This window comes from Nymphalis io, chromosome 1 (assembly GCF_905147045.1).
Source record: "Nymphalis io chromosome 1, ilAglIoxx1.1, whole genome shotgun sequence".
Taxonomy (NCBI): Eukaryota; Metazoa; Arthropoda; class Insecta; order Lepidoptera; family Nymphalidae; genus Nymphalis; species Nymphalis io.
The window spans coordinates 11,638,403-11,650,684 of NC_065888.1; the positions used below are offsets into that span (position 1 = coordinate 11,638,403).

General features: G+C 29.5%; 2 protein-coding genes across 6 annotated transcripts in view; one reads left to right on the forward strand and one right to left on the reverse strand.

Moving 5' to 3' along the window:
* LOC126772434 (monocarboxylate transporter 9-like) overlaps positions 1 to 8,437 on the forward strand; it is a 29,749-nt gene extending 21,312 nt beyond the window's left edge. The window contains exons 6-8 of the mRNA XM_050492808.1: positions 6,141 to 6,285; positions 7,242 to 7,433; positions 8,301 to 8,437. Of these exons, the coding sequence (XP_050348765.1) occupies positions 6,141 to 6,285; positions 7,242 to 7,433; positions 8,301 to 8,437 (474 nt within the window). The remainder of the gene's footprint in view (positions 1 to 6,140; positions 6,286 to 7,241; positions 7,434 to 8,300) is intronic.
* Positions 1 to 12,282, reverse strand: part of LOC126772352 (solute carrier family 12 member 6) — a 337,172-nt gene that overhangs the window by 212,502 nt on the left and 112,388 nt on the right. The window lies entirely within an intron of this gene.

Here is a 12,282-nt window from a genome sequence, read left to right on the forward strand (position 1 = left end):
TTAAAACGAAACAAACAAATAACAAACTCACTTTCAAGTTCACTCGCTTAATAGCTTATATATATTTTTACAATTAACAACAATAAATTTTAAATAATTTACAATTAAAAACAAAAATAACGTCCAGTTTAGCGTCATAGCTTACTCCATAATCAGGACTAATACATTAAGACATACGGGCGCGCGGAGTGCAGTAAGCCGCAGCATTCTTTTTCTTACCCGGATTTTTACCATCTGGTTATATATCCAAAAGAACTCGTCTAAATTGCAAAGTGTAAGTACCGAAATACCACAACTTTCGATTTAAATATTAAAGTAGCTGCAACATGCCCGTTGGTCGTAGCGTCGTGTTATATATGTATAATCTATAACCGGATGGGAAATCCTGATATTAATGAGTTCAAAAAAACAAACGAACTCTTCTGATATATGTAAGTATAGAGTGACATGTCAATGGAGCTTGAAAAGCTCAATGAATTTCGCAAATTTCGATGTCCGTAAAAAATAAACCGGCATTATATTATTCATCTTTATTTATTCAAGCGTATAAGTTACTATAATTACTTAATTAATAGTTTCTTTAAAACTTTTAAAAGTGAAAAAAAAACGTCTGCGATGAAGCTTGTTTGGCTGATTTAAAACTTTTTGCGTTTTATTCTGATTTTTTTTTTTAAATTAATATATTTATATTAGTATAAGCTCATTTGAATAAGATTAAGATAAGACTAATTTTGAGCGTCTCTCTTTTATACGATACTTGGAACTGTGACATAATTATTTAATTTATGCTAATATACAATCTACATTATAAACGGATAAACTTTTATCCATATGTGACATAAAACACGTACACACATTTTATTAATCTTTAATGTATGAAAATATTTTTCTCATTTTAAAGTGTTATTTTGGAACGTTTTAAAATTTTGAAATGTATAAATCTATATATAAATATAATAAAATAAATGTATTTAAAAGTGATTGCAAGTCTTAAATAATAAATGAAAGTCAAACACGCTTAATTTATATATTTGACGCGCAACTAACTACTTAACCTAGTATTCGATGTCGGCCAGTCAAAAATATTGTGTAACACTTTCATGATCATCAATAATAAATTAAATTTTTAATTACGCGTTAATACATTTATTACGTTGGTACTTAGAATATTTCCAATAATTTTAGAAATACTTTTTATTAAATATATCGTATAATGCATGCAATAGATGGAATTGAGTTATTTAAATTAAAGTTCAAATTACACTTATCGTTAGTCATTTTCGTAAGCAACAACATAATTATTTTAATATCAATCAGTTAAAAGTATTGCTAAGTCTTTATTGACCACAAATAAAATTACTTATTATTTTTTATTAAAGTAAAAAAAATAAGTAAAGTAACAGCATCTGTATGTCCCACTGCCGGACTAAGGCCTCTTCTCCCTTATGAAGTGAATGTTTAGAGTTTATTCCACTACGCTGCTACAGTGTGGTTCGGTGGATACACATGTGGTATACTTTCAATGAAATTTATACACATGCATTTTTTTCATAATGTTTTCCTTCACAACCTATCGCGAGATGAATGATGATGATGATGATGAATTAATTAAAACAATTTATATTATATATACCATTATGAAATATTTCTATTCGAGACGCAAAAACTACTGAGAAGTATTCCATGAATACGAAATAAAGATTCCGTGATTAACTAAAATATAAGCGGACGAGGCCGCGAGCGTAGTATATTAATTACATAATATTATATAATTAAATCGCAATTTAAGAATCTGATGATTCATGTCGTAATACAATTAATATTTGTTATTTAATTAATTGTTTTATAATAAATCGTCAATCTACACGAATTTTATATGCTCAGTCTTCCTGTTTGCTATTTCATCACAAATAAAATTGCTGAGCCGATCGTAATAAAGTTAGACATTGTGGGGGCCTTGGACACTTAGCCTTGGTCACTTAATCACAATCGGATCGGATCTGATGTAATCGCTGATATTTCCCCGTATTCCTATTTTTTAATTTAATTATACATTATTGACATAAAAGTTAATAATTCGGTTTAGTTTTGAAAGTACGGTATTTGGTAATATAATTTAGGTTCCGATCTAAATGGATAAAACAAAGTGAAGATTGGGTTAGAATTGAATCGAGAACGTATCGTAATCATTATAGATTAGTAGAATTGGGCTCCAGGGTGCAATAACTTTACTTTACTTAACATAAAGAAACGTCAAAAAAAGTATGCGAGCGGAGTCGCGAGAAATAACTCATAATTTTATATATTATAACTTTTTTTGTGATTGTATTATAATTTGAACTCCAAAATTCTTTACATATTATGCCAATAAAGTAACTTAAAATGACAGCGTCTGTTCCAGAGTATTTTTTTAAAATATACGATAAAATAACTTATCTCAAAGTAAGTGCATAACTTTAGACTATAAATAACCGGATTAACGTGTTGTTGCTTGGACTTGACCTAGCATAAAAAAAGACAAATTTAGAGTGTTTATAAAAATATTTCTTTTGTGCTTTTTAATTTATCAGAAAGTTAAAATCTAATATAAAATATATGTTTTTTAATTTTACGTTTTGATGTTTCATAGTACTTTTAAATCATTAATTTTTTATAGTATCGGTAGGCGGACGAGCTTATTATGGGCCACCTGATGGTAATTGGTCATCAACACCCATAGACATTGGCATTGTAAGAAATGTTAATCATCGCTTACATCGCCAATGCGCCACCTACCTTGGGGAACTAAGATGTTACGTCCTTTGTGCATGTAATTACAATATCTCACTTACCCTTCAAACCGGAACACAACAATACTAAGTACTGCTGTTTTGCGATAGAATATCTGATGAGTGAGTGGTACCTACCCAGTCGAGCTTGCCCAAAGCCCTACCACATTAATATAAAATATTTGTTTTTTAATTATACGTTCTGATGGGTCATAGTACTTTTAAATTCCACTTTATTATAATGGATCGCATATTGTATTATTACTTATAGAAATTTCTCGTAACATTATAAAATAAATCAAAAAAATTTTAAATTTATATTTAAGTAAGTAACTGATTCCAAACAGGTTATATATTTTCGTATTAATTGAGATTATTAAAATGAGGTTTTAAGTATGGGGAGATTTAAATAAAATATAGTATGATTAATTGATAATTAAATAACAAAAATATTGATATAGTTAACATAATGGATGCTTTTATATAATATATATATATATATATATATATATATATATATATATATATATATATATATATATATATATATATATATATATAAATAAAAAGTACATTCACTTAATTTATTATGTAGCTTAGTAGTTATACAATCTTATAGCAATCAACACGCAGTAAAGAAGCATGGTGGATAACGCTTCAAGTCTAATTTAAACAAAACAAGACGACGCTTTTGTCCAGCAACGGGATATTTACAAACTGTAACCTACTTATTTATTATTTGTAAGCATAATATGTAGATTTTTTTGGCTTTTGGCTTGAGGTCGTTTTATTTATAACTAAGGTTAAATGGTAGAAAATGGTTAAACATAAGTTTATGTATCTTAATAATTATATTTTCGGGTTATACAAGTTCTCCTTGATCCGTCAATTCATTTTTGGTCTAAAAATATGACTTCAATAAATATCCCTTATATTTAGGAGATATTATGTGTCATGGGCTCTTAAGGCTTAAATGAGAAAATATGTTTATTAGCACAAACAAATGTATCATGTTTATATATAAAAAATAACAAGTCCACATATAGGTACACACACAGGCTGGTAGGGCTTTGTGCAAGCTCGACTGGGTAGGTACCACACCCTCATCAGATATTCTATCACAAAACAACAGTACTTGTTATTGTTATGTTCCGGTTTGAAGAGTGAGTGAGCCAGTGTAATTACAGGCACAAGAGACATCTTAGTTCCAAAGGTTGGTGGCGCATTTGTGATGTAAGCGATGGTTAACATTTCTTACAATGCCAATAATGTCTATGGGCGTTGATGACCAAGTACTAACCATCAGGTGGCCCATATGCTCGTCCGCCTACCTATACTATAAAATTAAAAAAAAACTATATGAGATGACATGTAGATAACATAATAAAGTAATAATATTATGAGTGAGATAGAAATACATTAAACCAATAAGATAAGATGTCTAAGCCAACCAACCAACCCGCATTGGAGCAGCGTGGTGGAATAAGCTCCAAACCTTCTCCTCAAAGGGGAGAGGAGGCCTTAGCCCAGCAGTGGGACATTAACAGGCTGTTACTGTTACTGTTACTGTCTAAGCCAATGTCTAAGGGCGTTTGGTGACCACTTAGCATCAGGTGGCCCATATACTCTTCCTATTCTATATATAAAAAAAAAATATTAACATAGATTCCGCGTCAGTTTCTATACATCTTAATAACCACACTATCGTCTTATATTGAGATTAATTAACTTTTATGAACTCACTGAGATAAAACAATCTTCTTCTTAGTATTATTTTTATTCTAACAAACCTGTGAGATTTCTATTTGATAAAACAATTAACAAGCGTTATTGTTACTTATAATAATAGTTGTAAGTACAAAACATTTTGATGTTGAATGGCGATAAATTTGATTATAGCTAATTAACAAGCAATTAATACAAACAAGTGTTTCTTAAAACAATTAATAGGGCAGTTACATACCTCACACACCCATTGGCATCTTTTGTTTTATATTAGTTATTCCAATATTTTCGAAATCGAACTATTTACATTGTCTTGATCGTTTTAAATGATTTATAATTACTATTATAAAGAATTTCTAATTTATATTTCGGGGTAAGCGTATATTATATGATTTTTTGAACTTAACATTTCGATGATATACGATGAGTAACATACTACACGGGTATTAATATTGTTCACAATATTTCAATCACTGAATGACATTTTTATTATGAAAATTGGTAGAATAATATTTTATTAATTTAAATCAAGACATGAAAGTTGTAGTTGTTTTCTGATAAATTGCATCATACTTAATTACCCCAATAAACACTTATTTCATATATATGATAAAATCATTTTCAATAAATACAATTTACTTTCGAAAATTTCGATAATCCCTTGAATTTAATTTCATTTTCGTGTACCTACAATTATCGAAACGATAATAAATGGTAATGCAACATCAAAATTCGGATTGATTTGACTCTTGATATTGGACCTTGGTTGTTTACTTAAAACATAACGCCTTACTTGTTTAATATATTCAATTTATTAATATGTCATTTTAATTTGACATAGAGTAAGTATACGGTTACTGTATCAAGCAATTCACGCCGCAGAGCGGTGAACTCATTCATGTTTACAAATAGGCTTTGATTTCGAGATAAAGTATTATATAAGGTGATATATGTTACGCGGTATATTATCAAAGTATTTGCATTTGCAAAATATCCATAACTGTTCATTAATTACTTAATAATAAATATATGATATACAGATGTGTATCAACCTTTATGTATATGGGATGAAAAAAAAAACAAATTAATAAGGCTATTTTTTAATTTAACAAATTATCATAACGTGCGATTAGCTATTCAGTCTTTACTGAATAAATAATAAACACGGCAGAGACAGAAGATCAGAATTTTTTCTTCGGCTGTAATTCATTTATCGTTCATATTTGTTTGGTTTTGTCCCACTTCGGAATTAAGACCTCTTCCATCGAGAAGGTTTAAGGCTGATTCAACTTGCTACTCCAATGCGGGTTGGTAGACATATAAGGCGGAATATAAGCTCACACACATAAATTATTTCGTGACGTTTCACTGCATGAGATGAGTCGTAATCACAAATTAAGTACATAGTCCGGGCTCGTAATCGCAATTTTCGGTTAAGCATCACCCACTATATGAGCCATTTAATTTTGCTATTATAATTATGTATCTTTTATTTTCAATTCATATTCATTAAACGGTAAGAAACGGCGGCGGAAACAATTTCAACAAAACGACTGAAGCGCGCATTACCCGCTTCTGTTATTTTCTTTTATAAACGCTCCGTTGTCTGTTGCTTTTCCGAGATTCATATTTCAAGTCTCTTCGCAGGCCGAGATAGCGAACATCATAGCAGTTGGAGGCGCAACGGATATGACAGCGAGACTATTACTCGGCCTTTCGGGACACTTCCTTAAGCTGAACAGTCGATACATGTTTTATGCGGGGGCATTGCTCGCTGCATTATTCAGATTAGGTAAGTTTTAATTTGATTTTTTATACTCAAATATATTTATTTTTTAATATAAAATTGAAATATTTCATAATTGACACACTAAAGCTCGTCAATAGCTATCAAACAAAATAAAAAATAAAATTGTTTGACAAATAAAGGAGGAAAGGTACTAAAATATATTTCTCTGCTGCTTCACACTATATAGAAGATTTGATTGATTTTTTTTATATTTCTATTATATGATAATATGATTATATGATTATATAAGGTAATAATCTTGTTTAAGAATTAAAGTATAATCAATGTGAAATAGGATAAGACAAAGAAAGGAAGGTGATGACGTAACGTTTTAGCAAACGACTTTTTAACAACAACAATTCAATTATTTTCTTGCATTTGAATTCCGAACATTCCAAGTTGACACGGGAATGTATTATAAAGTCATGTTGTTTTTAAGTATTTCTTCCTTTGCAGTTGTTATACTTCTATATTATAATGGTACAAATTAATTCCATAAAAATATACCATTTCAGACATTCCACCGATTAGTATTAAAATATTCAAGGTTTAGTATAATATAGTTTATTTATATGATTATTTAAATACAGTAAATTAAAAACAAAACTAGTTAAATAGTTTGCTTTGAGATATTTAAATAGTAGTCAAAAATATTATAATAATAAATTGGATTAACATTAGTTGCCTTCACGCTATCTTATACCATTAGCAACTGGTTGTAAATATTAATATTAAAAAAACGTTAGATAAGGTTCGACTTTTGCTTTCAAAATAATTCTATTTTTAATAGTAAATACTCTTTAATCAAATTTTCATCATGTTGTATCAGGACAAAATATGAAAGTAAATTGTTTCCTAGACAGAATTTTTTGTTCCATCACTTAATGTCTGCCCTTAATCGACTTTTGACATAAAATATGCAATTTGTATAATTACTAAAAAAAATTTTTTTTTTTCAGTTTTTATACAGTTTACGACATATCTTCCTATGTTGATACTGACTGGGATACTAGGAGCTCTCCGGTCTTTAGTACACATAGCGCAGCCAATAGTGATGGCTGAACACGTTCCCATAGAACGATATCCACCAGCTTATGGCCTTTATATGCTTCTATCTGGTGGCATCAGCTTGAGCGTGGGACCTATGATAGGTAAGGCATAAATAAATAAAATATGTGGGAATTTCCGTTATGTACATAAAATCTTAATACGTTTATAATATACCTAGTTGATAACATCAACAAATAAAGGTATTTTAGTAGTTTAGTGTGTATATAAAAATGTCATACAAATTTCAATGAATCATGTTCATTTTAAAAGATAGTGTTTTTTTTAATGAATAGGTAATTAATATTTAATTGTTGGCAGTTGGCAAAATCAACACTTCTTAACTAAAATAAAGTGCAAACTTGTAAACAATAAAGTTCTGATAATTAATCCAACCTTACTATTATAATTAGTGATCTTGTAAATTTTATAAAATTTATGAGAATGGATTTTGTTTTCATTCCTTAAATTGAAATGTTAATAAAGTAAAGGCGTTTTTGTGGTCAAATAATAATCTAAAAATTGCTTTACAAACAGAAGTCAAACGGGCCAATTGCTTACTCTTATCAACATTATGATAAAAGTTTTATGAACGGGAAGCATTTGAGTAAAACTTTGCCAGGAGCGTAGAGAAAGTTGTAAGACTTTGAACCAACTTCTCGATTAATATTAAAGAGCTCGGTAAACACACTTTCTTGTTCGACCGAAAATATAAGCTGAATTCGGCACTGTTGGATTATTCCCTTTAACGACTTGTTGAATATTGCTACTTGCATTCATTCTATTGCCTGCGAAGAAAACAACGAGACTGACTCAATAATTCAGTCCTTACGACATTTCTTGCAATTATAAAGTTTGGATGTCAAATATAATCGGTTTGTTGTTTCAAAAATTTGTTAAAAGAATCTGTAAACCTTTTTTTTATGTTTTTTTTTTGTTGTCAAATGATTTGACTTTCCCATTTCTTTCAGGTTTTATTCGTGACTATACGCGAAGTTATGTAATTGCTTTCGTCATGCTAGCAGTTTGCAACTTTTGTTGTGTAGTTCCATGGACTGTAGAAGCCGTCATAATGTATTTGAAACGAAGAAGAAGTCGAAACACATGATTACAGTCTTCAAAACGTTGTTTTTAAAAAGACTTTCAGTGGAAAGGTGTTTGTACGCGTTAGTGTCGATTTACGTTTCACTTTTGAAATATCTTGCGTTTTTTAAAACAAACATTATAACGTAAGTATCCAAAGAACTTACAAACTCAAGCTAACTATATTGTTGATTAGTCAAATAGTTATGTTGAAATAACAATGGCATTAACCGAAAGAAGTAAAAAGTAGTAAGAAGAAGAACGTTGTAAAAATATTGTAATGTAAGGTACATTAAATAAGTCGCAAATATCAATTAATTTACATATGGAATATAACAAATATTTTATTCTCAAAACAGTTGAAGCTGACGTTATTGTTTTCGTCCTATGTAAAAGTATTATGAGATGAAATAATATTTGGTTTAAAAATATAAATTAAAGCGCCTAATCGTATAAAATTGCAATCTTGCATGTATGCGTATAAACAAAAGCAGTGCATAAGTGGAACAGGAGTTTGTGATATAAATATGCACCATTTGAAATACTAAAGTTATGTGTTCAGTTATGTAAATTAACACTCTTACTGTGTTCGTAATAGGCTATTATTATAAGTCTTAGTAATTAGCTTATATTATATTTCATTTGTATGTATACATACGTGCCATTAATTTGTATAAATAAATAAACTTGTTAAAACTTGCTATTTCCAATATTCTTATATTATATATTTATTAAGAAACGTATTTTACGTAATACATATCAGCTTATAATACTCAATTTAATAATTATAACTAATAAAATGTATACGTATTTATATATATAGTTATACAAATGTTTATAAATTTTATTACAAAGAAAATAAATACGTATAACATCGAAAAGATCTCTGGACATTAAACAATAAATCTGTTGGAAATATAAACGGTCCTTATTATTTGGATACAATTTTCCTTTTAATTTTCTGAATTTAAACTCTTATAATGATATCCATCTGACCGACACTGGGGACATCCCTTTCATTACCAGTCTATTTGTGAAAGCGTGTGTGTGTGAATTAACTAGCATATGAAATATGATTATGAGTTTAATGTTGTCTTGTCAATGTCATGTGTTCCTTAAAAACAAAAGTTAGATACTTTTATTTCCTAACCTACATACTCAATTTAGTATATTGCAATTAGGTCCTAGAAGTTTTTCTTTGTCAATATTGAGCTAAAACCTTTTCTGATATAATCTGTATTTAAAAACTGACAAAAATGTTTTCGGATACGTTTCAAAACTCTTTTTTCTGATATTTATTATGAAAATGGTACGAAGTAAAAACTTACTTAGTTTCAAAGTTTGACTGTATAACTGTATAAAAATGTTATTAGTTATTAAAAATAAAAATGTTATTAGTAATTTGTTATTAGTTCATAATAACAAATTCATTTTTACAAACAGAATGATTCTAAATCATAATAAGTCGAATAAACTCCTTGTGTTATATTACATTAAACTTTAGTATTTTATTTTAAAATGAATAATAACAAATTTTTTATAATATATAAAATTAAAACAAAAAAAAAAACAAAATACGCATTACGAATTTATAGAAAAAATATATTATATTAAATTTGAAAAGGAAAGGTGATGGCGATGATGCCTGCATGTCAAAAGATATTCTAAGAATTCTTTATCTACAATAATCAACATTGGTTCAAGTAGCGTAGTGAAATAAGTTTCTATGTAAGAGAAGATGAAAGTTCTGCCTAGAAATAGGACATATAAAGAATAAATAACCTCCAGACCGATTTCGGCCACGGCGGCCAATCTCAAAAGAAATTAGCCAACTGTGCAGGAAATATTATAGTGCACAAGTTTGTGCGCAAACACAGGTGCACTCTCTATTCCCTAACTCATAACCCGTTGTGACTGCAATCCGATAGGATCAGAAAGAGTTTAGATGCAAGAAAAATGGCTTACGTGCTTTTCGAGGCACGGGAGTGTACATTCACTTTCAACTTCCAGACTCTGGTTCTACAATCGGTTTAGTAGTTTAGGCTTTAAAGCGTGACAGAAAGACAAAGTTACTTTCACATTTATAATACTGGTTAAAGGTAGTAGATTAAAGGTATAACTTATATTGTTGTTGATTTGACGGCGATGGTAGAAAAATTAATATTCCATATAACATAATAAAACCAGGTTTTTTTTTATGTACACTTTGACATCGTCGGGATACTACTTAAATATCAGTAACACGATCTGGGTGCTCTAAAATTAAATTATACTTAAAAATGATACATAATACAATAATAATCACTTGATTTCATAAGTGGTGCTGTACACGTACTTCACATTATTCCTTATAAAATATATTTATTCTGTAAATATTTTTTGCCATACACACTTTCTAACATATACCAGTAGTTTTAGAGATCCAACCACATATAAAGAGTGTGAATGCTAATCTGGCGTATCGACCACATCCTGATCGAATATTTAATCACTTGGAAAACATCATCAGGATGGTGACACTGTAAAGGTCAGTATCAATTATATACTCATCAAGAATCAGACCGTTCCAGCGTGGCCTATGGTCTAGTACGGTACTCTAGCCGCTAACTAACTACTGGTCACCAAAGTAATTATTATTTAATATAAATTACTATAAGGTCTTCTAGGATAAATTAATATATAGAATTTGTTACTTAAGATCTAGTTAATGGTTTATGGATAACTGTTCTAGATATTAAACAGAACAGAAATTTTAGTACCCGCATTTTATTTCATTGTATTATAATCAGCAAATATCGAATTTATTACGTCATAATGAGTCACATAAAAAGTAACATTTTAATGCATAGTGTGTGTTTTTGTAAATAAAAATGGCTATTCGTTAACGTTAAACATTTGAAGATGGCTAACTTGTAGTGATAAAGCATAATGCATACCGTATCATACTATATATGTATAGAACCAGTTTGAATGTGATAAAACAATAAAAGAATATATTGACAAATGCTCATAGTAGCTCTTGGAATATAGCACTTTTCCCTCGAAGACACGTCAGACATCTTGGAGTTAAGCTCGAGGTGGTACCATACGTAACAATACCAATATCGTGAAAGCTTGTAAAATATGCCAATAAAAATAGGCCAATAAAAGTAATCTATACAAATAAATAAAATTGATGTGTCTGTCCGTGGTTTCAAAATAACTGCCACTTTTAAAGTTAATCGCAAATAGCGAGATACCAAAACCAAAACAATGTTTTTTTTGTCCGTCTGTCTGTTTGTCCGAGCTAATCTTTGAAACGACTAAAGATTACAAATTAAAATAACTGGATCATTATCATATATATTTTAAGGTTCCGTTTGGTCTTCAATTCTTGAAAATCAGTATTTTAGTCATTATAATTTATGTTGAGGCCATTAGCCTATAGATGAGATATGGTGATGTGACCTCAATTTCTGAATTTTGCGGAGTAAAGTGACCTTCTGCTATACATTAGCATTCGCGTTTCGTACAAATTTGCGTTGTCGTCGTTCCGCCTGATTTTTTTCTTTAATTTCAATACTAAAATTTACATTATTATTTTTTACTCCTTTGTGGCTTTCGGTTTTTTTTTTATAGAATAGGCAAGCGGGCGAGCCAATGGACCACCTGATGATATGTGGTCACCACCGCCCATAGACACTGGCATTATAAGAAATTTTAAGCATCGCTTACATCCCCAATCTTCAAACCGTAATACAACAATACCAAGCACTGCTGTTTTGCAATCTTTTTACAGCAGCCCACATAAATATCTTATGATAACACTTCACGTTAACCATTATTAATTATTATATACAATAAATGCATCATCCAAAAACTGCACTTTAC